The sequence below is a fragment of the Saimiri boliviensis genome, chromosome 1 (assembly GCF_048565385.1).
Source record: "Saimiri boliviensis isolate mSaiBol1 chromosome 1, mSaiBol1.pri, whole genome shotgun sequence".
In the NCBI taxonomy this organism is placed as follows: Eukaryota; Metazoa; Chordata; class Mammalia; order Primates; family Cebidae; genus Saimiri; species Saimiri boliviensis.
The window spans coordinates 218,917,877-218,944,205 of NC_133449.1; the positions used below are offsets into that span (position 1 = coordinate 218,917,877).

General features: G+C 36.6%; 1 protein-coding gene across 1 annotated transcript; it reads left to right on the forward strand.

The window, feature by feature from the left end:
* The first annotated feature begins 323 nt into the window (after positions 1 to 323).
* Positions 324 to 25,791, forward strand: MBLAC2 (metallo-beta-lactamase domain containing 2). The gene is made up of 2 exons (XM_003920766.4): positions 324 to 777; positions 21,950 to 25,791. The coding sequence occupies exons 1-2, from the start codon at positions 324 to 326 to the stop codon at positions 22,333 to 22,335; spliced, it is 840 nt and encodes a 279-aa protein (XP_003920815.3). The 3' UTR covers positions 22,336 to 25,791.
* Positions 25,792 to 26,329: the final 538 nt, after the last annotated feature.

Sequence of the window (26,329 nt, forward strand, 5' to 3'; positions counted from 1 at the left end):
CTGCTGCAGTGGCCCCTGCGTTAATTCTCCCTCGAGCTGCGGCTGGAGAGGCTGCGGTAGCTCCTGTGCCTCGGTGCAGGTGGCGCAGCCTCTGCTGGCTGCCGGCTTGGCGGGAGGGTGCGGGAGCGCACGCCCCAGGCAGCGTCGGTCTGCGTCCTTCCTCCTGCTAGTCCTATCCCCGCATTCCCCGCCCCCGCCTCGCTCGGCGCCTCCTCTCAGGCTGCAGCAGACCGCTCAACACAGCCGCAGCGCCTGGTGTCTGGACAGCCTGTGGGAGGCACGCACGCCCACACTCACCCTGCCTGGCTGCACCCCTGCCCAGCATGTCGGCTCTCGAGTGGTACGCCCACAAGTCTCTAGGCGATGGTATCTTCTGGATTCAAGAACGCTTCTATGAGTCAGGCAACCGCGCCAACATCTGGCTGGTGCGCGGCTCCGAGCAGGACGTGGTGATTGATACAGGCCTGGGGCTGCGCAGCCTCCCGGAGTACCTGTACTCCTCCGGCCTCTTGCAGGACCGCGGGGCCAAAGAGGACGCGGCGCACCGGCCGCTGCTTGCCGTGGCCACCCACGTGCACTTCGACCACTCCGGCGGCCTCTACCAGTTCGACCGGGTGGCCGTGCACCACGCCGAGGCCGAGGCTTTGGCTCGCGGGGACAACTTTGAGACTGTGACCTGGCTCTCCGATAGCGAGGTGGTGCGGGCGCCCAGCCCCGGCTGGAGGGCCAGACAGTTCCGGGTACAGGCGGTGCAGCCCAGCCTCATCCTGCAGGATGGTAATGGGCCCCCGCGGGCGCGCGCTCTCGTTAAGGGAGGGTGTTGGGAAGAGACTGTCCGAGTGCCGCATGTTGCAGACCTGCGTGGCCATAAAGGGGATTTATTTTGGCACCTCCTAGAACCACTTCTCTTTCACCCTTCTCTGAGTAAAAACCCACTTGACCAGAGCCAAGGCCGTCGCAGCCTTCCCTGCCAGAGATCAGCTCTGGCACGGTGTAGCGATTCTGAGTACTCCTTTGGAAGCCGGCACCACCCCCTCCCTAGCCAGTTTCCTGCGTCGGCAATGGTAGTAACACTGCAGAGACTTGTGACTGACTAGGGATTTCCCATTCTTTCCCTAAGCACCTGCCCGACATTTCCAGGCGCTTAAGTAGTGAGTAGACTTTTATGATTTGTGCTTTTGAGAACTGCAGACTTCATCAGCTTGGTCACCACCGGGCATGGGCAGTTTCCACCTGTAGCCTTAGAAAGTCATCAGACCAATGATTCCAATCCGCTAATGCGATTGGAAACCTTTCAGATAGGTTTGTGTTCTTGATGTTGCCTCACGAGAGAAAATGCTTAATAGTAATCATAAACATAGAATATGTCTGTCTTGCTTTATGACAGATATCTGGTCTGGTTGAAAGCAAAGCCTGAGAAAGATTAATAAGGAGGTAATTTTCGGTGGAGGTAAATTATGTGGACTAATGCATAGGTAACCATGGTCCTGTTTGGCTCTGTGAAAGACAGGTATGGAATCAGAGAAATTCATGGAGTGGAAATAGATAGATTAGGGCCTCAGCCCATTCTCCCTAGGCAGGCACTTGAATAATTGAGCTAATTTGCCATAACAGCAATATTTGGTATATTAATTTTCTATTTTTTTTTTTAGAATACTTTTGATTCCATTTTATCCTCACAACACACTTAAAGTGAGGCCACTGACTCCCCAGTTAAATGGCTTGCCTGAGCCAGATCATGGTAAAAGCTAGGATATGAATCCAGGCATAATAGATCAAAGCATGCAGAACGTACATAAATCCTACCTCATAAATATATGATGATAATTCTATGTAGAATGTGAAAGGCCCCTTTCCTGTAGCGTGAGACCGTTTTAATTGCCAATTTGGTTTTTTAAAACGTGCCTCTGTGTAAGGTAGAAAAATCCAGTTGCTGCAGTATAATGAGGCTCACTTTATGACCAAACAATATGGCAAATAATGAAATATTTTACAAAAATCAGTTTATTTCACATATGAGATCTTACTTGAGATATTTTTAAAATTCCAATATTGCATTGCAGTATTTATCGGTGCTAACAAAAATTGCAAGATTCTGTACCTTACCCCCACCCAACAAGTCTTCATTAAAGTTTTAAATCTAAATTAAAAAAAAAAAAAAACTGGTTTAGATGGGAGTCTTACATTATCTGACAATATGTGATGAAAGTACATGTACATTAAATTTTAATTTACATTAAAGTTACACCTAATTACTGTATTTCTTGATAAAAATGGATACTTTTAGAGGTAATATTGCTATGCCGTTGATGAGTATACAGACTAAATTCTGATACCCAGACCAAAAATGTTAACATTAGTATTAAAATATATTTAAATTGTTTAAAAGAATAAATTACTTTTGATTCTGTGCCAGCAATGGGAGATTGATTTATAGATGAGGAAAGAATCCATGCAGGCCTGAGTATCATGTGCGAGGTCACATAGCCCATCTGGGAAAGAGCTGGGACTAGAAGCCAGGGTTCCAGTTGATGGTAGAATTCTAACATTTTTGGAGCTGAAAGGGGCCTGCAAACCACTTGTGTGGTGCTTTAAGCCTTTAAAGGGGTGAAAAGAAAGCTTAATGTTTACCAGACACTTGGAAGGTGATAGTACTGTGTTATCAAAGTTGTTTTTCATTAGGATCTGGATGCCCCACTCTCTCAAGTAATGTCTGATTTCCTCTCTTCTCAAGACTATTAATTTCCTGTATCTTCTGAATGATGTGGCCTGCTAACTTGCTGTTAACATAATCCAGATGGCTGGGAGGATACATAAAGTATTTGTATTAAAAAATTTATATACAGTTACACACATAAACAGCATAAAGTCTTCATTGCTTTGGTAGAATGCAAGGAGCTGAAGTCATTTATTACATTTCCTTTAATGAATTGATGATCACTTGTCATGGAGAAGCCTAAATCTGTGCACTGTACCCCTAACCCAAAAGCCAACTTGTAAATGAGGGAAAGGGAGAAAATAGCCATATCATCCAGTGCATTATCCTTGATGGAAAAACAACTCACCCTACTAATAGCGAAATGGTTATCTTTCTCTAAGATAGCAGTAGACCTTAGATTGGCATAGCACATACCTGAGTGAGCATAACATCATTTTGCCCATTTTTCAATACAGTCAAGTGATAACGAAGTTCTGGCATTGTGATCCCTGTTACATACATGTTTAAACCATATGCACAGTGTCACCAAGATGTTGTCTCGTAGGAATGGTTTCAGGTGGACTTAAGTTGTTTGTGGAGGTCAAAACAGGTTGTAGGAAGGCGGCGGATTGAACAGGCATATCTAATTTGGCTCCCTCCCGAAGCACCGTTAATGTACTGTAAAGGAACCTCAATTTAAGTTTTAATCCCTGTTGGCTGGGGGAACTGTTTTCGATGCTAGAAAGAAGATGTGGTGACCAAGTTAGCAGTTTTATACTATGCCAGCAATGGGAAATTAAGAGCCAATTCAATTTGCACCGCAGGAACCTTAAAAAACACGGGAATTAGCAATAGGTAGTACCTCAGTGGTGGCAAAGAAGAGTAAGTAGAGTTTCTTGAAAACCTTTTAAGAAGCTCTTAGAGCTCTAGTGAATGCCCCTCCCTCTCTCATCCAATTAGTTTATTCTTTTGGGATAGTAAAACAAAGGGGTTTCTTGATTGAAGGATGCCAAATTATTATTGAGCTTAAGGATTCAGTATGGAAAACGAGAGAGAGAGAGAGTGTGTGTGTGTGCGCGCGCGCGTGTGTGTCCTACTAGTTTCCCAGAAGGATGAGTACCAGGCCTTTCCCACCCAGGTAGGAAATTAGAAAAATGTTATCTAGAGAATCTGCCTCTTAAAGGAAAGACTACGATACCAACGTAGAGGAATCCCCAAGAAACCCTGTCCTCTTTCTCTACCGTGAAGCCTCGGTCACCAGGCCCCATGCGTGTGCTGCAGGCACCCTTTTTGTCCCCTGTTCTTTTTAAAATTGATACCTAATAGTTGTACTTAGATATTCTGATAATACATAAAATGCAATGATCAAATCAGGGTATTTAGCATAGCCATCACCTCAAACATTTATCAATTCTTTGTGTTGGATACATTCCAAATCTTCTAGCTGTTTTGAAACATACAGTAATTGCTTGTTAACGCTATAGCCTGTCAAAACACTGGAACTTACGTATTTTATCTAACTGTATTTTGGTACCCATTAACCTGTTTATTCCCTTTTCCCCTCTCCCCTTTCCAGCCTCTGGTAACCACCATACTAGCCCTTCCTCCCACATATGAGTGAAAACATGAGATATTTGTCATTCTGTACCTGGCTTATTTCACTTATTGTCCTCCAGATCCATCCATGTTGCTGTGTATGACAAGATTTCATTATTTTTTATGGGTGAATAATTCCACTGTGTATATTGTTCCACATTTTATTTATCCATTTATTTGTTGCTGGCCACTTAGGTTGATTCCACATCTTGGCTATTGTGAATATTGCTACAATAAACATAGGAATGCTTTAGTATTCTGATTTCCTTTTGAGGGAATGTGTTCTCTTTCCGGGTCCACGAGGGGGCGTAGTTTTTAGGACAAGAATTTCCCAGTGCCATGTCCCCCTCCCATCTCTCTCCATCTGGGAGATTTAACGGTTTATGTTTGAATTTAGCGGGCTTGGGAAGAAACTAAAAGTCAATTACTCCAGTGGAAGTTCTGAGGAACTCCTTTCATCGGCCCACGGTCTTGGAGAAGGTGGGGGTTCCTCCCAGGATAAAAGTCCGTGTCCACACACCTCGCCAGATTTCCCCTCTGGAATCCCCTTCCACACTCTTCATGGAAGTCTTTCTCGTCTTCTTTTATTCTCTTTTCTCTACTTAAATAAAATCATCTTTCTACAACACTTCTTGGGTCCGATATTTACTTTTACAAGCGTATGGCGAACCTGCAGGGTCCCATCGCTTATTCTTAAATTGGACACCAAGAACCCACAGCATTCTCTAGGGGGAGCTGCGCCTCGCCAGCACCTAGGAAAAATCCCAGTTACACTTTCTTTTGGATGTATATACCCAGCAGTGGGATTGCTGGGTCCTTTGGTCATTCTATTTTCAGTTTGTTAAGGAACCTCCGTACTACTTTCTGTAGTTGCTGTACTAATTGACATCCCCGCTAACAGTATTCCCTTTTCTGCACTTCCTTGTCAGCATTGTCTTTTTGACAAAAGGCATTTTTATTCATACCCACCCCCGACTCTTAAATAGGTAACCAAGCATGAAATATCTGAGAAAATCCTCTAACATGAGATCAAATATTAAACAGCATGAAGTAATTTGAGAGTGGGGGACTATAATCAATATCATCAAGGGGATAAGACAAGTTATTGCCTTCAAGATATCTTAGAGTCAATAAGGATGCTTTAACAATAAATAGCAGAACAAATTCACCAAAAAAAGCTCCTGGAATTTAAAACCTCAGAAATTACGTAATAGTGAGTCTGGAAGATAAAGTTGAAAAACTTACTAAAGAGCAGTAAGGGAAAATGGAAACTAGGAGAGAAAGAGACTAAAGTAGGAGAACCAGTTGGAAAATCCAGTCTTGGACTAATAGATTCAGAGATAGGACAGAGAAGGTAAAATAAATAGTAGAGTTGCTGGGCACAGTGGCTCATGTCTCTAATCTCAACGTTTTGGGAGGCCAAGGAGGGTGGATCACCTGAGGTCAGGCGTTCAATACCAGCCTGGCCAACATAGTGAAACCTCATCTCTACCAGAAATAGAAAAATTAACTGGGTGTGGTGGCGCACACCTGTAATCCCAGCTACTCAGGAGGCTGAGGCAGGAGAAGAGCTTGAACCTGGGAGGGGAGGTTGTGAGTCAAGATCATGACACTGTCCTCCAGCCTGGGCAACAGAGCTAGACTCTGTCTCAAAAAAAAAATAAAAAGAGAAAGAATACAGGTAGAGGTAATCCAATAATATATCACACAATTAAAGAATATAAATTTCCAGATTGAAAGGGCCCACAGAATTCACAGGACAATAGATGAAGACACATCCAAGCCAAAGCATATTAACTGTAAAATTTCAGAACACTGAGTTTAAGGAAGATTTTACAAGCTTCAAGAAATTTAAACAAAAGAGTCATGTACTCAGAATGGTTTTGGAGCTGGCAAGGAAGAAATTTTGCCTTCCAATTTGAATGAAAATGATTTCCAATCAAGAATTCGATATCCCACTATTAATCAAGTTTTCAAGAAATTATTTCCCACATTCTGTTACTTAGAAAGCTACTAGGATATGCCCCTTCAAAATAAGAGAGTGAACCAAGAAAGAAGTAATATAGTAAACAGGAAATCTAATTCAAAGGAAAGCCTCAGGAAGATGCAACAGATGACACTAACAATGATAGTACCTCAAGCTTAGAGGGACCAGATTGGAGCAGTTGAATCAATTCTTTTTCAGGGAGATATGATGGTATGCAGAGAGTGGGGAGTAAAGAGAACTAAAAATTCTATTTCACAGTGAAAGCCAATGAATAACATAAAATTTTAAAACCAAGAAATAATACATGCATGAAATCAGTAGAATATACCCAACTGGTAAATATGGAATATAAATCCATATTCAATTTATATGGAATATAAATCTATATCCATATATACCAGTTGGGTATATTCTTTATATAAAGAATATAAAATTTTCTTTTTCTTCTTACCTCTACTATACCTGGTAGAGGTAAGAGGAAGAAAATGGCTGATGAAGAAATGGGTGAGGTTGTTAAAAGTGGTTGCATCATGGAAGCAAGATTGGAGATAGGGCAAAAATGCGGCAAATAATTTTTTTCTTTCATTTTAAGCCCCTTTAAAATGTTTTATTTGAAATATGCACATCTATATTTTTGTGTATAAACTGAAATTTTAAAAGACGGAGGATGCCAAGTTGGAAAAGGGCATAAGAGAAGTCTAGAATAACTGGAATCTGAATAATAAAATCAGGGTGAAGTTGGAAGGATTTTGTGTATGTATGTGCTTGTATATTTATGATATACTTCATATACATATCTTGTTCTTGTAAGAGAGATACTCAGGAAATTCTATATGTAAGCATTATCAGCATATTGAAAGCATTTTTATAGTCACAGGATAATGGCAGAACTAACAATACTCAGCAACTATGGCCTTATTAGTTGCTTACAGCTGTTATCAATTTTCATGGGTGGGTACTTACATTTTATCTGTTGCTAAATATTTTAGTATCACCTGGATATAATGAAAGATCAGTAAGATTCTGTCCCTGAATTGGTAATTCTCTACAGCTTTTTAGGATCAATCTTCTCTTACATTCAGCCTTTCTCTACATTTATTAAACAGTTGGTCTCCAATAGTTCTATTACTAAGTCAACTCAGCAGTAATTTCTTTGCCTTACTTGCCAATCATACAATAAGTGGCAGTGGTTTGTATTCCCTAGAGACACTTTAAATCTGTACTAATTATCCTATAAAGGAATTCTGGTCCCTTATATCTGGAATGTGAAGAAATCCGGGAGTGTCTGAAACCATCTTAATGTCACTACTGGGATTCAAGACAAGACCAAATAGGCAGATGAAGCAGCAAATGAGGCTCTGCCCTGACATAGGTTTTAGCTACCCAGGACAGATGCCAGCTGGCTTCTTGCCCTTGTGTCCTGGGAGTACCATCAGGACAAAAATTCTTTCAGAGAATTTAGCCCTATGGTTATACAGTGCTTGGCATCATCCATTAGAAGGGTCATTTAGGGATAATGGCAGTGGTTCTAGAACTTTGATATGCAAGAGCTTGTTAAAAATAGCAAGTTCTAGGCTTTAACACTTAAGTTTGGATGCTGTAGGACTTGTGTGTGACAAAGGAATCCTTATTTTTAACAGTCCCCAGGTGATTCTGATGCAGAGGTTCTGCATAGTACTATAATTTGCGAGATATGATTTTATGGAATTACATTGCGTAGCACTGTATAGTGCAATTATGGCTATGCAGTGTTTCACTTCATCCTTCTTCACATGTTGTCATAACTGAATAGGCAATGCTGCCTGAGCAGTAGTTCTCAAAGCATGGTCCTGCACTAGCAGCCTTAGTATTGCCTGTGAACTTGTTTGTTAGAAATGTAGATTCTTGGGCACTAGTGTATCAGTGCAGATCTATCAGTGCAGTAGTTGGGGATGGGGCCCAGCAGTCTGTGTTTTAACCAGCACTGCAGGGAATTCTGATATACGCCAAAGTTTGAAAACTGCTAGTGCAGTTCCTTGCTTCCCAAAGTTGCATGAAAATGAAAATCACCTCGGTTTCTTGTTCAGCACACAGATTTCAGACTCTTTCCTAAATGACTGATTCAGAAACTTTGGAGTGGGTCTAAGAACTTGTGTGTTTAACATGTATTGCAGGTGATTCTTACTGTTGCCAGCAGTGAATCCATCCGGGTCTGCAGCAACTTCACTTCTTGCCTTCTCAGAAGAAGGAATTAGCCTGAGGGGCAGAAGACAGAAGGGGAGACTGAGACAAGTTTTAGGGCAAGAGTGAAAGTTTATTAAAAAGCTTTAGAGCAGTAATGAAAGGAAGTAAAGAACACTTAGAAGGCCAGGCGGGTGACTTAAGAGATCAAGTGTGTGGTTTGACCTTTTGACTTAGGGTTTTCTATGTCCACATACTTCTGGGGTCTTGCATCCCTTCTTCCCTTGGAGTGGGCTTTCTGCATGCGCAGTGGTCTGCCAGTGCTTGGCAGGTGAGCATGCACAATGTGTTTACTGGGGTTTTATGCATATTCACTTAAGGCATTCTTCCCTTACCAGTCAAATGTCCCTGGAAGGTCACATACCAGTTAAACTCCACCATTTTGCCTCTTAATGCACATGCTTGAGCCCACTCATCCACCTCTTAAGATCTTATTGGGAAGCTGCTAATCACCAGTTTCAGGCATTTCTGTCTGTTGGGAGACTGCTTTACCCTGGCATGGGCTGCAGTCAATTATTAGTTTAGAGATAGCTTCAGCAACCACCTGACCATCACCTGATGATTGCCTGACATTCCTGGGGTGTGTGTGTGTGTGTGTGTGTGTGTGTGTGTGTGTGTGTGGTTGTAGAGAGCCCTCTCCTGCCCTGCTCATGTCTGACTAGCTACCCACTATAACATTATCACAGGCAAATTCTAGAAATCTGTAGACTATTGCATGCATGAAAAACACCTGGATAACTGCTACTGCTTCTGGTCCTCAGATCATGCTTTGAGCAGTACTATTGTAGAGGCAGATCAGTTTACAATGGAAGAAGGGAAAAATGGCAGAGATAATGACAGAAATGGCACTTCAAAAGCAAATAATTAGGAAGTCAAAGTATTAAGAGAACCCTTTTGGAAAATTGTTAAAGCCCTTGACTTTTGCCCACAGGACCCTCTACGTGAGAATAAAATAGCACTTTACAGGGCATAATATTATTACATTTACTCTCACTGCGAACTGTGGCCAAGGTAGATTAGCAAACTACCAAAAGACTCTCTACTGATAAGATTAAATTAATAATTCTTTAAAATGAAATTCCAACCAAACTGTTTTCCATTTCCCACTATGTACTGTAAAATTTTAGTCCCTTCTATACCCCTGCAAAAAATTTAGTCCCAGTTTTAAATCATCTTTTTTTTTTTCTAAGTACTAATGTTACTCAAATAATAAGGAATTTCTTTACTTCTAAATTCAGAAAAGAAATAATGTGAATCCCTGGGCTTATAAAGCAAAAGCCAGAAGTACCAGCATATTCAGAAAATATATTTGAAGAATTATGCTTATCTTTAAAATTATTGAATTTTTTTACATTCAGTTCTATTATATCCCTTTCAATAGCTTGTTATGAATTTAGTATAATTCATATATCATAAAATTCACTCATTTAACATGTATAATTCAGTGGCTTTTAATATTTTCAGTTGTACATCCACTGCAATCAATTTGAGGATATTTTTCTTAACTTCCAAACAAATATCCCTCATATCTTTTAGCCATCATTAACCTCAACATCCCCAGACCTTTATCCCCACTCTAGATTTGTCTATTCTGGACATTTCATTTAAATGGAACAATGCAATGTGTGGACCTTCACAACTGCCTTCACTTAGCATTGTGATTTCAAGGTTTATCCATGTTGAAGTGTGAATCAGCACTTTATTTTTGTTACCAAATAATATTTCATTTTATGAATATGTGTCATATTTTAATACCCATTCATTCATTGATGTACATTTGGATTATTTCCACTTCTATCCTTTTTAACAGCTTTATTAAGGTATATTTACACACCATAAATATACACACTTTAAGTATATGGTTTGATGAATTTTAGGAAATGTATACATGCATGAAACTATAACCACAGTTTAGTTCAAGAACACTTGTCACCCCTAAAAGTTTCCTCCTACTTTTTTTTTTTTCCAGTCAGCTCCTTCTCCCACCCCTGGCCTCAATGATCTGTTTTATGTCACTATAGTTTTGATTTTCTAAAAATTTTCTATAAATACAATCATTATATATATATATATGTCAGTAATGTCAGGCGATATATATATATATATTTGTATCTCCCATCTTCCATTTCACATCTTTTGGATATTTATCCATATCGTTGCATCTATTACTAATTCATGCCTTTATATTTCTGAATAAATATTCCATTGTATGAATATAGCATGTTATTTATCTCTTCACCTGTTAAAGGAAATTTAAATCTTTCCAGTTTGGAACTGCTGTGAATAATTCTGCCATGAACATCTACATACAAGTCTTTGTGTGAATGCATGTTTCCGTTTCCCTTAGTAGACACCAAGGAACAAAATTCCTGGGTCATATGGTAAATGTATGTTAATTTCTAAAGAAAGTGCCACATTGGTTTTCAAAGTGATTATACCATTTTATATTCCTAAATGCAGTGTGTAAGGATTCCATTTTTTCAGTATCTTTTTCTTAAAAAAATTTTTTTTTTATTTCAGTAGGTTTTTGGAGGAACAAGTGGTATTTGGTTACATGAATAAGTTCTTTAGCGATAATATCTGAGATTTTGGTGCACCCATCACCCGAGTAGCATACACTGTACCCAATGTGTAGTCTTTTATCTCTCACCACTCCACACACCTTCCCCCAAGTCCCCAAAGTTCACCGTTATCATTCTTTTCCTTTGCATCCTCATAGCTTTGCTCCCACATATGTGTGAGAACATATGATGTTTGGTTTTTCATTCCTGAGTTACCTCACTTAGAATAATAGTATCCAGTTCCATCCAGGTTGCTATGAATGTCATTATTTGGTTCTTTTTTATGGCTGAGTAGTATTCTGTGATATATACATTTACCACATTTTCTTTATCTGCTTGTTGATTGATGGGCATTTGAGATGGTTCCATATTTTTGCAATTGCAAATTGTGCTGCTATAAATATGGGTGTGCAAGTATCTCTTTCATATAATGACTTCTCTTCCTCCAGGGAGATACTGAGTAGTGAGATTGCTGGATCAGACAGATCTACTTTTAGTATTTTAAGGAATCTCCACACCGTTTTCCATAGTGGTTGTCGTAGTTTACATTTACACCAACAGTATAAAAATGTTCCCTTTTCACTGCATCCATGCCAACATCTATTATTTTTTTATTTTTTTGATTATAACCATCCATACAGGAATAATGTGGTACTGCATTGTGGTTTTGATTTGCATTTCCCTGAAACTTAAGTGATACCGAGCATTTTTCCATATGCTTGTTGGTCGTTTGTATATCTTCCCTTGAGAATTGTCTATTCATGTCCTTAGCCCACTTTTTGATGGGATTGTTTGTTTTTTTCTTGTTGAATTGTTTGAGTTCTTTGTAGATTCTGGATATTAGTCCTTTGTGGGATGTATTGATTGTGAAGATTTTCTCCCATTCTGTGATTTGTCTGTTTACTCTGCTGATTATTTCTTTTGCTGTGCAGAAGCTTTTTAGTTTAATTCAGTCCCATCTATTTATTTTTGTTTTTGTTGCATTTGCTTTTGGGTTCTTGGTCACGAAGTCTTTGCCTAAGCCAGTGTCTAGAAGAGTTTTTCTGATGTTATTGTCTAGAATCTTTATGGTTTCAGTTCTTAGATTTAAGTCTTTGATTCATCTTGAGATGATTTTTGTGTAGGATACAAGATGAGGATCCAGTTTTGTTCTTCTGTACATGGCTTGCCAATTATCCCAGCACCATTTGGTATCCTTTTCTTACTTTATATTTCTGTTTTATTTGTTGAAGATCAGTGGGCTCTATTCATGGGTTCTCTATTCTGTTCCATTAGTCTATATGCCTGTTTTTATACCAGTACCATGCTGTTTTTATACCAGTACCATACTGTTTTTACCATACCAAAACAGCATGGTACTGGTATAAAAGAGTACTATACTATACTATAATGGAACAAACTATACTGTAATGGAACAAACTTATAGTATAGTTTGAAGTCAGGTAATGTGAGGTCTCTAGATTTGTTCTTTTTGCTTAGTCTTGCTTTGACTAGGCAGGCTCTTTTTTGGTTTCATATGAATTTTAGGATTGTTTTCTAGTTCTCTGAAGAATGATGGTGGTATTTTGGTAGAATTACATTGAATTTGTAGATTGCTTTTGGTGGTATGGTCATTTTCACAATATTGATTCTACCCATCCATGAGCATGCAATCTGTTTCCATTTGTTTGTGTCATCTGTTATTTCTTTCAGCAGCGTTGTATAGTTTTCCTTATAGAGGTCTTTCATGTCCTTGGTTAGGTATATTCCTAAGTATTTTATTTTTGTTTTTTACAACTATTGTGAAAGAGGTTGAGTGTTTTATTTGATTTTCAGCTTGGTCGCTGTTGGCGTATAGCAGAGCTACTGATTTGTTTACATTAATTTTGTATCCTGAAACTGTTGATTGCCAGTTCTACAGGCTTTTTGGATGAGACTTTAAGACTTTCTAGGTATACAATCATATCATCAGCAAACAGTTTGACAGTTTGACTTCCTCTTTACCAATTTGGATGCCCTTTATTTCTTTCTCTTGCCTGATTGCTCTGGCTAGGACTTCCAGTACTAAGTTGAATAGAAGTGGTGAAAGTGGGCATCCTTGTCTTGTTCCAATTCTCAGGGGGAATGCTTTCAACTTTTCCCCATTCAGTATAATATTGGCTGTGGGTGTGTCGTTGGTGGCTTTTATTACCTTAAGGTATGTCCATTCTGCCATTTTGTTGAGGGGTTTAATTATAACAGGATGCTGAATTTTGTCATATACTTTTTCTGCATCTATTAAGATCATCATGTGATGATCTCATTTTTGTTTTGAGTTCTATTTAGGGTAGTGTATCATCATTTTTTGTTTTGAGTTCTATTTAGGGTAGTGTATCACATTTATTGACCTGGGTATCTAAACCATCCCTGCATCCCTGATATGAAGCCCACTTGATCATGGTAGTTGATCTTTTTGATATGCTGTTGGATTCAGTTCACTAGTATTTTGTGAACTAGTATTCAGTTCACTAGGATTTTTGTATCTGTGTTCATCAGGAATATTGGTCTGTAGTTTCTTTTTTTGTTATGTCCTTCCCAGGTTTTGGTATTAGGGTGATAGTGGCTTCATAGAATGATTTAGGGAGGATTCCCTCTCTTTGATGTGGACCAATGTCAATAGTATTTGTACCAATTCTTCTTTGAATGTCTAATAGAGTTCAACTGTGAATCTATCTGGTATTGGACTTTTTTTTTTTAATTACTATTTCAGTCTTGCTGCTTGTTACTGGTTTGTTAGAGATTCTATATCTTCCTGGTTTAATCTAGGAGGGTTGTTTATTTTCAGAAGTTTATCCATCTTCTCTAGGTTTTCTAGTTTATATGTGTAAAAGTGTTCATATTAACCTTGAATAATATTTTGTATCTTTGTGGTATCAGCTGTAATATCTCCTGTTTCATTTCTAATTGAGCTTATTTGGATATTCTCTCTTCTGTTCTTGGTTAATCTCACTAATGGTCTGTCAATTTTATTTATCTTTTCAAAGAACCAGTTTTCTGTTTCATTTATCTTTTGTGTTTTTTAAAATTTCAATTTAACTTAGTTCTGCTCTGATCTTGGTTATTTCTTTTCTTCTGCTGGGTTTGGGTTTGGATTGTTCCCACTGGGTGTGATCTTAGATTGTCTATTTATGCTTTTTCAGACTTTTTGATGTAGGCATTTAATGTTATGAACTTTCCTCTTAGCACTGCTTTTACTGTATCCCAGAGATTTTGATTGGTTGTGTATCACTATTAGTGTTTAGTTCAAATAATTTTTAAATTTCCATCTAGATTTCATTGTTTACCCAATGATCATTCAACAGCAGGTTATTTAGCTTCTATGCATTTGCATGGTTTTGGGGTTTCTTTTGGAGTTGATTTCCAATTTTATTCCATTGTAGTCTGAGAGAATACTTGATATAATTTCAATTTTCATAAATTTACTGAGTCTTGTTTTGTGGCCTATCATGTGGTCTATCTTGGATAATGTTCCATGTGCTGATGAATAGAATGTAAAAAATCAAAAACATGATACAAGATAAGAAACACAAATTCTTCAATGAAATAGATAGCATAAATAAAAAACAATCACAACTTCTGGAAATCAGGGACACATTTAGAGAAATTCAAAATGCACTGGAAAGTCTCAGCAATAGAATCAACCAGCAGCAGAAAGAAACTCAGAGCTTGAAGACCTGGCTTTTGAATTAACCCAATCCATCAAAGACAAAGTAAAAAGAATTTTAAAAAATGAACAAAGCCTCCAAGAAGTCTGGGGCTATTTAAATGTCCAAATCTAAGAATAATTGGTGTTCCCAAAGAAGAAGAGAAATCTAGAAGTTTGGAAAACCTATTAGAGGGAATAATCAAAGAAAACTTCCCTAGCCTTACTAGAGATCTACACATCCAAATACAAGAATCTCAAAGAACACCTGAGAAATTCATCACAAAAAGATCATCACCTAGGCACATCGTCATTAGGTTATCTAAAGTCAAGATGAGGGAAGAATCATAAGAGCTGTGAGATGAAAGCATCAGGTAACCCATAAAGGAAAACCTATCAGATTAACAGCGGATTTCTCACCAAAAACTCTACATGCTAGAAGGGATTGCGGTCCCATTTTTAGCCTCCTTAAACAAAACTATCATCAGCCAATAATTTTGTATCCAGTGAAACTACACTTCATAAATGAAAGAAAGATAACAGTCTTTTCCAGACAAACAAATGCTGAGAGAATTCACTACTACCAAGCATGCACTACAAGAACTGATAAAAGGAGCTCTAAATCATGAAACAAAGCCTTGAAATACACCAAAATGGAATCTTCCTTAAAGCATTAATTTTACAGGACCTATATAACAATAACACAAAGAAAAAAAAAAGCTATTCAGGTGACAATAGCTCTATGAATAGAACAGTACCTCACATCTCAATACTAACATTGAATGTAAATGGCCTATATGCTCCACTTAAAAGATACAGAATGGCAGAATGGGTAAGAATTCACCAACTAAGTTTCTGCTGTCTTCAGGAGACTCACCTAACACATAAAGACTCACATAAACTTAAGGTAAAAGGGTAGAAAAAGATTTTCCATGCAAATGGACACCAAAAGTGGGCAGGCTTATATCAGACAAAACAAATTCTAAAGCAACATTAAGACAAAGAGGAACATTATATAATGATAAAAGGACTAGTCCAATAGGAAAATATCACAATTCTAAATATATATGTACCTAACACTGGAGCTCCTAAATTTATAAAATAATTACTATGAGACCTAAGAAATGAGATAGATGGCAACACAGTAATAGTGGGGGACTTTAATGCTCCACTGACAGTACTGGACAGGTCATTAAGATGGAAAGTCAACAAAGAAACAATCTGTTCTATACCCTAGAAAAAAAATGGACTTAACAGATATTACAGAACATTCTACCCAACACCACATCTTTTTCTTTTTCCTTTTTCTTTTCTTTTCTTTATTTTTATTATTATTATTATTATTATTTGATACAGCGTCTCACTCTTCACCCAGGCTGGAGTGCTATGGTACAATCTCACTGCAACCTCTGCGTCCCAGGTTCAAGCAATTCTCCTGCCTCTGCCTCTTAAGTAGCTGGGATTATAGGCATGTACCACCATGCCTAGTGAAGTTTGTGTTTTTAGTAGAGATGGAGTTTCACCTTGTTGGCCAGGCTGGTCTTGAACTCCTGACCTCAAGCAATCCTCCCACCTCAGCCTTCCAGAGTGCTGGGATTACAGGCATGAGCCACTGTGCCCAGCTCACATCTTTTTTAACACTTGGTTTTGTTAATCCTTTTCAATTTAGCCATTCTAGTGAGTGTGTAGTGGTACTTCAATGTGATTTAATTTGCATTCACTAAAAACTAATGATGTTGAGCATCTTTTTGGTACTTATCTGCTAATCAGATATCCTCTTTATAAAAGGGTATATTAAAATCTTTTCTTCCTTTTAAAAATTGAACTATTTTATTATTGAGTTGTACAAGCTCTAAATATATTCTGAATACAAGATTTTATCAGATATACATTTTGCAAATATGTTCTCCCAATGTGTGGCCTACCTTTTCATTTTCTTAATGGTGTCTTTTTAAGCAAGAAAGCTGATAACTTGGATGAAGTCCAGTTAGTAATTTTTGTCTCATGCTTTATGATTGTTGTGTCGTATTTAAGAGCTCTATGTCTAGTCCAAGATCATAAAAATGTTCTCCTAATTTTTCTCTAGAAGTTCCCATATTTAGGCTTATGACCTATTTTCAGTTAATTTCTGTGAATATTGTGAGGTAAATGTTGAGAGGTTCGCAGTCCTTATTTGTTTGTCTGCAAATGGATATAGAATGTATCCCAGTCCAATTGGTTGAAAAGACTGTCTTTCTACACATTTAATTATCTTGGTTGACCTTTGTCAGATACCCATTGACAATACTGTGTCTACTTTCAGACTCTCTGTTCTCTTCCATCAATTATGTCTATTTAACCAGTAACACAATATCTTGATTACTGTAGCTTTATTGTACACTTGATCTTAGCTAAAAGACTGAGAAGCAATATTTTATTGTAACTCTTGAAATTAGATAGTATACATCCTCTGTATTCCTCCTTTTCATAATTGCATTGGCTATTCTAGGTCATTTGCATTTCCACGTGAAATTTAGAGTCAGATTTTCAGTTTCTTCAAAAAAAGGTTAAGATTTTGATTGAGATTATGTTGAATTTTTACTGGCCATTACAGTAGCCACTAGCCATGTATGGTTATCAAATTTAAATTAAGATTGCCGGACTTGGTGGCTTACCTGTAATCTCAGCTCCTTAGGAGACTGAGGCTGGAGGATCATTTAAGACCAGGAGTATGGGACTAGTAAGGCAACAAAGTGAGATCCTGTCACTAAAAAAAGTGTTTAAGTTAGCTGGGCTGTTGTTATATACCTGTAGTCCCAGCTACTTGGAAGGATACCTTGAGCCCAGGAGTTCAGGCATTATAGTGAGCTATAAGCAGGCCAACTGCACTTCAGCCTGAGTGACAGAGATTCCATCTCTTTAAAAAAATAATTAATTAAGATTGGTTAGAATTAAAAATTTAATTCCTTAAATGTACTAGCTTTATTTCAAGTGCTAGTAGCCACACCATATTGAACAGTATTGCGAATCAACATTTCAATCATTGCAGAAAGTTTTATTAGGCAGTGTAGCTATTGGAAAAATTGGGTTACATTACCATCATAGCAATATTGAGTCTTAGTGATATTGAGACAGTCAGTGAGCATAGCCTCTCTTTTTATTTAGATCTTCTTTATTTTGACAGTATTTTTGTAGTTTTCATTATACAGTGTTCATATGTTATAAGACATCTTTTGTTAAATTTTTTCCTAAGTATTTTATTCTTTGTGATGCTATTTCGAGTCAAATGTTTTAAAATTCATTTTTGATAGTCAGTTGTAGCATATGGAAATACAGTTTATCTTTTTATGTTCATCTTGTATCCTGTGACATTGCTAAACTTGTTTTTTATTTCTCTAGCTTTTTCCTACTTTACTTAGGACTTTCTGTATTTAAGATTATGTCTAAATAGAGATTTACTTTTTTTCCCCTAATCTGTGTGACTTTACTCTCTTTTTCTTGGCTTATTACACTGGCTAGGATCTTCAGTATAATGTTGAATAGAAATGGTAAGAGCAGACATTCTTGCCTCATTATCTTAGGAGACTTTCTATTCAAAGAGATATTACCTGTAGGTGTTCATAAGTGATCTTTATCAAGTTCAGGACCTTCCCCAAGGATTCCTAGTCTGCTGGAAGTTTTTATCATGAATGAGAATTGGATTTTGTCATGAGCTTTTTATGTATCAGTTGAGATAATCATATGGCTTTCTCCTTTATTAATACGGTATATTACATTAATTTATTTTCACTAGTTAAACCAAACAATATTTCTGGGATGAACTCCTCTTGGTCATTTTCCTATTTATAAATTGCTGGATTTGCTTTGTCAATATTTTGTCAAGAATCTTAAGACTGCATTCATTAGATATATTTGTGTATAGGCTTTTTTGTTTTGTTTTGTTTGAAAGAGTCTTTGTTATTCAGGTTAGAGTTCAGTGGCACCATCATAGATCTCTGCAGCCTCAAACTTCTGGGCTCAAGCAATCCGTCCACCTCAGCTTCCTGAGTAGCTGGACTACAGGTCCAAAACATCCTGCTTGGTTTTTAAAATTATTATTTATTTTTAACTTTTATAGAGACAGAGGTTTCACTATTTTGCCCAGGCTGGTCTTGAACTCCTGGCCTCAAGCAATCCTCCCATATGTTACCAAAGTGATGGGATTATAGGAGTGAGTCACCATACCAGGCTTGATTTTGATGTTATTTTAATATATTGTCTTTGGTTTTTATGAAGGTAATAATTGAGTTAGATTTCTCATCTATATTCTGAAAGTCTTTATATGGGTTGGAATTATATAGGGTTGAAATTGTCCCATTTAAAAATGATTGGCAGAATTGATTGATGAAGCCTTCTTTGAGCCCATACTTTTCTTTGTGGGGAGACGTTAAATTGTTAATCAATTTCTTTGCTTGATACAGGTTTATTTAGATTTTGTTTCTTCTTGAATCAATTCTGATGATTTTTCTCTTTTTAAGAATATGTTCATTTCAAACAAGTTGTCAAATGTGTTGGCTTAAAATTGTTTATAATATTCCCTTATTCTCCTTTTAATTTCCTTAGAGTCTATAGTAATGTTCCTTCTTTCATTCCTATTTTAGCAAGTTGTTATCTTCTCTAATTTTTTTCTTGATTTGTCTGGCTAAAGGTGTATCAATTTTGTTGTAGTTTTCAAATAAATAACTGTTGGTTTCATCTGTTTTTCTCTGTTGCTATTTGTATTCATTTATTTTTGCTCTGCCCTTTATTATTTCTATTAATACTTATTTTGTTTTTGATTTTTTCTTCTTTTTCTAACTTCTCAGGATAGTAAGTTTGATTATTGATTTTAAACATTTAATCCTTTATAAAATATGCATTTAAAGCAATAAATTTTCTTCTAAATACTGCTTAAGCTGTATTCTGTACATTTTTATATGTTTTGATTTTGTTTTCATTCATTCAAAATATTTTTATATTTCCTTTTATTTTTTATCCATAAACTGTAGAATTTTGATGTTTGCTTTACATATGTTTGAATATTGCACATATTTATTTTTGTTCTTCTTAATTTGTTATTTTTTTGTCTATTAAAAATACATTATAAGGCTGGGCGCAGTGGCTCATGCCTGTAATCCCAGCACTTTGGGAGGTTGGGGAGGGAGGATTGCTTGAGGCCGGATTTGCCAAGATGGTGACCAGCCTGACCAACATGGTAAAACCCTTTCTCTACTAAAAATATAAAAATTAGCCAGACGTGGTGGCACACACCTGTAATTCCAGCTATACACCAGTCTGAGGTGCAAGAATTGTTTGAACCTGGAAGACAGAGGTTGCAGCAAGCCAAGATCACCCCACTGCATGCCAGCCTGGGCAAGAGAGTGAAACTCTGTCTCAGAAAAAACAAACCAAAAAAACCCTACACGTTATCCATTTTCTGTTCATTTTTTTTATTTCAAATTTAATTATGCTGTGGTCAGAGAACATACTTTGTATGATTTCATTCCTTTTATATTTATTGATTCTTGCTTTATAGCCTGTAGAATATTTCAAATGCAATTGAAAAGAATGTGTACTTTGCTATTTTGGAGTAAAGTGTTTTATTTTTATCAGGTCAAGTTGGTTGATAGAGTTGTTCAGGTCTTCCATATCCTTACTGATTTTCTGTTTACTTGTTTTATGAATTACACAGAAAAGAATATTGAACTCTCCAAGTATAATTGTTGAATTGTTTATTGTTTATTTCTGTCAGTTTTTGCTTCATGCATTTTTGGTGTCTGTTTTAGATGCATATACATTTATAATTGTTACTTTTCTATGTATTGATTTCATGTATAATATTCTCATAAAATTACTTCTTTAGTAATATTCCTCATGTAAAAATTAATTTTGTCTTACATTAATATAGCTCCCCTAGTTCTCTTATCAGTAATAGTTAATATGGTTAAGCTTTTCAACCTATGTGTGTCTTTGGACTTATAATTTCTTTCCTGTAGACTGCATGTATCTTGATTTTTAATCTAGTCTGACAATCTCTGCCTTTTTATGTTTACCAGTTTACCAAATCCTGATTATTACACCATTTTGATTCCTCACCGCCGCCCCCCCCCCCCCACCGCTCTGCCCCCGAGATGGAGACTTGTGATCCTGGCTCACTGCAACCTCCGCCCCCCAGGTTCAAGTGATTCTCCTGCTGAGTAGCTGAGACTACAGGCGCATGTCACCACACCTATTAATTTTTGTAGTTTTAGTAGAGACAGGGTTTCACCGTGTTGGTCAGGATGGTTTTGATCCCTGGACCTGGTGATCCTCTCGCCTCAGCCTCCCAAAGTGTTGGAATTATAGGCATGAGCCACCAGCCCGGCTTGTTTTGATTTCTTTATTAATTTTTTAGCTATATATTTTTAAATTTTTTTCCTGTGTATGTGCTTACACTAGAGATTACAGTATGAATCTTTTAATTTACCATGACTTACTTCAAGTTTATACTAATTTAATTCCGATGAAACAGAGCAGTTTTGCACCCATGTAGCTCCATTTCCTCTCTGGTGAGATTTTACCAATTTGCAAGTTAGCCTGCCAGAATTTAATGTATTCTGACAGAAGACCCGAGGTTCCTGGGTCAGAAATGAAAGAGATGATTACTCACAGCATTAACGTTAGAGCATAATCATTTATAGCAATTCCTCAAGCCCTAATTCTGACAAGGAGATAAAACAAGAGGCAAAATACAATAAAATTCCCTAGAGCAACATTCATTAATTGTGTCAACAGGATACTGGTACCACAGATGTTCTGAAAAGTAAATTTCATGATCACATAAGTTTGAGAAATTGTACAACGATATCTACTTCGTGTATATCCACAGTATATTATATATTAATATAATAAAAGCTCAAAGATGTCTTTCTGAAAAGAAAGCTAGTTTTCTTTAAAGTGAGAATTCCCCAAATTATTTGACCACAGAATTACCTCCTTTTCATTTATGTATCATAATAACCTTTAGAAGTAGTGTTCCACTTACTTGCTTTGGCAAACACTGGTCTAGCAAACAATAGGAATGAAATATAGGCAGCTTATTTTTAAATCATCAAGAAATACGGTAGTTATGAAATAAAGTAAATGTCATCGTTCCCAGTTTCTTTGGAAGTATATAATGCTCTTTTATTCTTTAAATGCTAAGACAAGTATACAACATGTTTATCTGTAAACTCTGTTTCCATTTGTAGGGGATGTGATCAACCTTGGTGACAGGCAGCTCACTGTTATGCACATGCCAGGTCACTCCAGGGGCAGCATTTGCTTACATGACAAAGACCGAAAGATTCTCTTCAGTGGAGACGTCGTGTATGATGGATCACTCATTGACTGGCTCCCATACAGCAGGATAAGTGACTATGTCGGAACCTGTGAACGTCTAATAGAATTAGTGGACAGAGGTCTGGTAGAGAAGGTGCTTCCTGGGCACTTCAATACCTTTGGTGCTGAAAGGCTTTTTCGATTGGCTTCCAACTATATTTCAAAAGCTGGGATATGTCACAAAGTTTCTACTTTTGCCATGCGATCTCTTGCAAGTTTAGCTCTACGTGTAACAAATTCTAGGACCTCACCCTAGTATCTATCCTGATAATATATTTTGATTAATTATATACATTAATTCATTCTGTGCTATTTAAATGATTAATAGTGAGCATTTCATGAAGTGCTTTTATACCACTATTGTATATCAGAGAAAGAAAGATTGAGAATGAATAAGCCAAAAAGAAAATTGTTGAAGTTGTTTTCTTTCTTCCAAGAAAGAAGCCAGTTAAATCTGCTTATACTTGCCAAAGCTGTCATCATGTAATACGTGCTCTAGAAATGACGTAAAGGTTTATGAGGAAGCAAAGAGAGATTTTGTGGCAAAAGAAAGACCTGTCCTTGCCTCTGTTTGTCTTGTTTTATTTCCTAGATGACCTAGGAAAAAAGGCATATAGAGTATTCTGTTTATACTTTAAACTTGATTTTTTTTTTTTTTTTTTTTTTTGAGACGGAGTTTCGCTCTTGTTACCCAGGCTGGAGTGCAATGGCTCGATCTTGGCTTACCACAACCTCCGCCTCCTGGGTTCAGGCAATTCTCCTGCCTCAGCCTCCTGAGTAGCTGGGATTACAGGCACGCGCCACCATGCCCAGCTAATTTTTTGTATTTTTAGTAGAGACGGGGTTTCACCATGTTGACCAGGATGGTCTCGATCTCTTGACCTCGTGATCCACCCGCCTCGGCCTCCCAAAGTGCTGGGATTACAGGCTTGAGCCACCGCGCCCGGCTAAACTTGATATTTTTAGTATATTATTTAAAGATAAAGGTTCCTGGGTTTGAAATACATTAGAACTTAATGCAAACATATAAAGTAACATTGAGAATGACAGCTAAAACATTCCATTGTTATGGTCCTGAATTTTTTTATGCTTCTTTTATTTATTTATTCTTTGTGTAATTATAACATACATGACATGTAATATAACTTATGAAAAGTACAGTGAATTTTGCTTTATTGCAAAGCTTTAAATATAAATTGCAGAGTGCTTCAGTAAAAAGCTACTATATATTGTTGTTTGTTATGTAAGTAATATTTTCAATTACGAAAGTGAAATGCAAATGTTTGTAATCTAACTACAAATTGTCAGATTTCTCAAAAGGACACTGTCAGGCAAATTTGAAAATATACACATTGAGAATAATTTTTTATTATTGTATCCTATTTTAATATTAACAGCTATTATAAACAAAATTTTCCTGTTAAATAGATACTTCAGTATTGTGTTACGTTTTACAGTATTAAAACAACTATGAAGATCTACAACTATTCTTTTACTCAACATGCATATGTACTACAGAGGGATTTTTTAATTAACTGCAAATGTGCATTAGCTATTGACTTAGAGTGAATTGCCTTTTGTATCCTGATTCACAACACCTATTCCTGTTCAGTATTCTTTGTCTTGAATAGAGAAGTCTATGTTCATAAAGTCCTAAAAAAGGTTATACCACTATTTAGTAAAATGTTTGGTTTGGTGCTCCTAATAATAATTTGTTAAAAGGCCTTTTAGAATATTTCATGAAGGGTTTTAAACCATTTTCCCACTGCCTTTTTATTACTGGCATATCTAAAACCAAACTGAAATTGCTTTAGAAATCAGATTTTTTAATGTTATGAAGTTCCAGCAATTTTGGTTTCTGAAAAATTATGAAACTTTTCTACCCTACAGATGCCCAGGTTCTTTAGTTTTTTTATTCATTTGACACATACACACATAAACATATACATACACAAACAACCTGACATGCATACATACAGTCACATATATACATGAGTAGCACAGCACTAAACACTGTGGAGGCTTAAAATGTCAAAGACAACATTATAGCTAAAACTTGAAAGCACACAAAATATAAATAATTTTTGCAAGTTAATATACATTACACATGCGTGTAAGGGACATAAATGGAGGGGTGTGAACCTTGGTTAGGGAGAGTTTACTGGAGGAGGGGCTTTTGAGTCAAGTTTGGAAGGATGAACTTGTTAGATAGTCAGGGTAGGAAACAAAACGGTCTAAGAATAGGGATATAAGCATTGCTAGTCTAGAATAGTCTATTCCTTGTGAAAATATAAATTTAATTTTCAGGAGTCCAGTATATTCCAAACACCACATATTTAGCATGAGAAAAATTCATTTGTGATTGTATATAAGAGCCATTCTTAATGTGAGACAAGCTGAACTGCCACATGCCACCAAATGAACCTTTACTTCGATCAAAAAGGAGGGCATGACGGGTTCAACTGTATTAACAGAATATCATGGGCATTTCTCTATAACCGTCATTCAAGGCAGTAGGTTTGTTTCAACTGAGTGCAACACTGAGAATAATGATTTGGTACAGGGCAACTACAAGCAATCACTTACTAAGCCTTAAATAAAGCCATTATTTTTATATCAGTAGCACAAAGGAAAACCAAAAGTCCTTAACCATTGACCATTTTTATCATATTTTAGGCCTTTTTTTAAAAAAATCAGGGTATAGTAGGCACTAAGTTTTATTAGGAACTATTTAAACCTGCTAAAGGATTTATTTATAAAAAGTACAATTTTTTCAAAACACATTGATATTATTTTTAATTTCCCAGTTTTTTCAGTTTTTCAAATTGTGCCACAACATAGGACTGTGATATTTTGCTATTACTTCAATGTGAATAAATTGGGTAACGGATATCATTTATTGAGTGCCCATGCTGTACATTTAAAATATGAATTATTTAATTTAGTCTTAGTCCCAGCACCGAAAGGTATCGACCAGCTTCATACAACACAGTTTTGGACAAAGCTGAACACAGGTCTGTCTGCCCCACACTTCTCTTTCTCTTATATCTGCACAATAGCAGAAAATTGGCAAAGCGTATTTTTACTTTCCAAGATGCCACATATGCCAAGAATAAATCAAATGATGTTAAACATAATAACATATCTTTAAAAAGCTTTTCAAAATATATTTTCACCCTGACAGTGACCCTTGTAACTTACGATTTTTGGAAATATTAGTATGTAAGTATAATTTAAAGTTGTCAAAATGTAAGATGTTTAGAAGTAATTTTTATTATTTACATTGTTAATACTTATTCACTGGAAATTCATTTTCCTTACTGGATGTTTTCTTTCAACTCAGAAGCCTAAACAAACAAAAACCTTGTGTATTATCCTGATATAGTTGACTAAATGTATTTGTTCCTATATGGATAGTAGTATGAATGTGACATGCACCAATTGTCCTATTATAATTTTCAGATAAGTGTAAGTAAGCATTTGTGTAATAAATATTCAAGTAGTCATTTTATTTTAATCTGTAATTGATATTTTTATAACATTAGCAAGTTTCTGTTTAATTGCTTGCAAGGATATTTCCTGTCCAAAGTGTAGTTTTTAGAAGCACATGGTCAATAAGATATTAAATTTGTGAGAAAGGATAGAGAACCCGGAAACAGAAAAATACTCATACAAGCCTTTAGCAATTAATAAATATGACAATTCAAATCAATGGGTAAAAGACTATTAAATAAACGTTACAACTGTTGATATGGGAAAAATGGCCCCTGCCATTATAAAAGTAAATTTCGAATGGGTTAAAGACCTAAATGTGAAAATCTGAACCACACATGTATTAAAGGAAAATCATATTTAGCCCCTTGGGATGGGGAAGGTCTGCCTTATATAGACACATAAAGCAAAATCACATCAAAATTTTAAATGTCTTAGAATTTAGATGAAATACAAAGAGGAATATTAGAAAAAATACTCACAATTTGTATAACCTAAAATAATTTAGCAAATACAAAGGATGCGTACAAATCAGTAAGAAAAAGATAAACTACTGTAAGGCAGGAAAGACCTTTCTTCTCCCCTCTTAAATTCTGTGGCTGGGCCTGAGAATTAAACTGACAAAAGATTAGCAGGAAAAAAGCACAAGCATACAAATTTTATTTAATGTTAATATTTTTATGTGTACACACAGGCCTTCATGAAGACCTGTAGAAGCAAATTGGCCTAAGACCTGTAGAAGCAAATTGGCCTGAGCA

Excerpts from the sequence above, each read along its gene's own strand:
- MBLAC2 (XM_003920766.4), top strand. The coding sequence starts at position 324 with ATGTCGGCTCTCGAGTGGTACGCCCACAAGTCTCTAGGCGATGGTATC. Across the intron at positions 778-21,949 it reads CAGCCTCATCCTGCAGGATG|GGGATGTGATCAACCTTGGT; the intron begins GTAATGGGCCCC and ends TTCCATTTGTAG.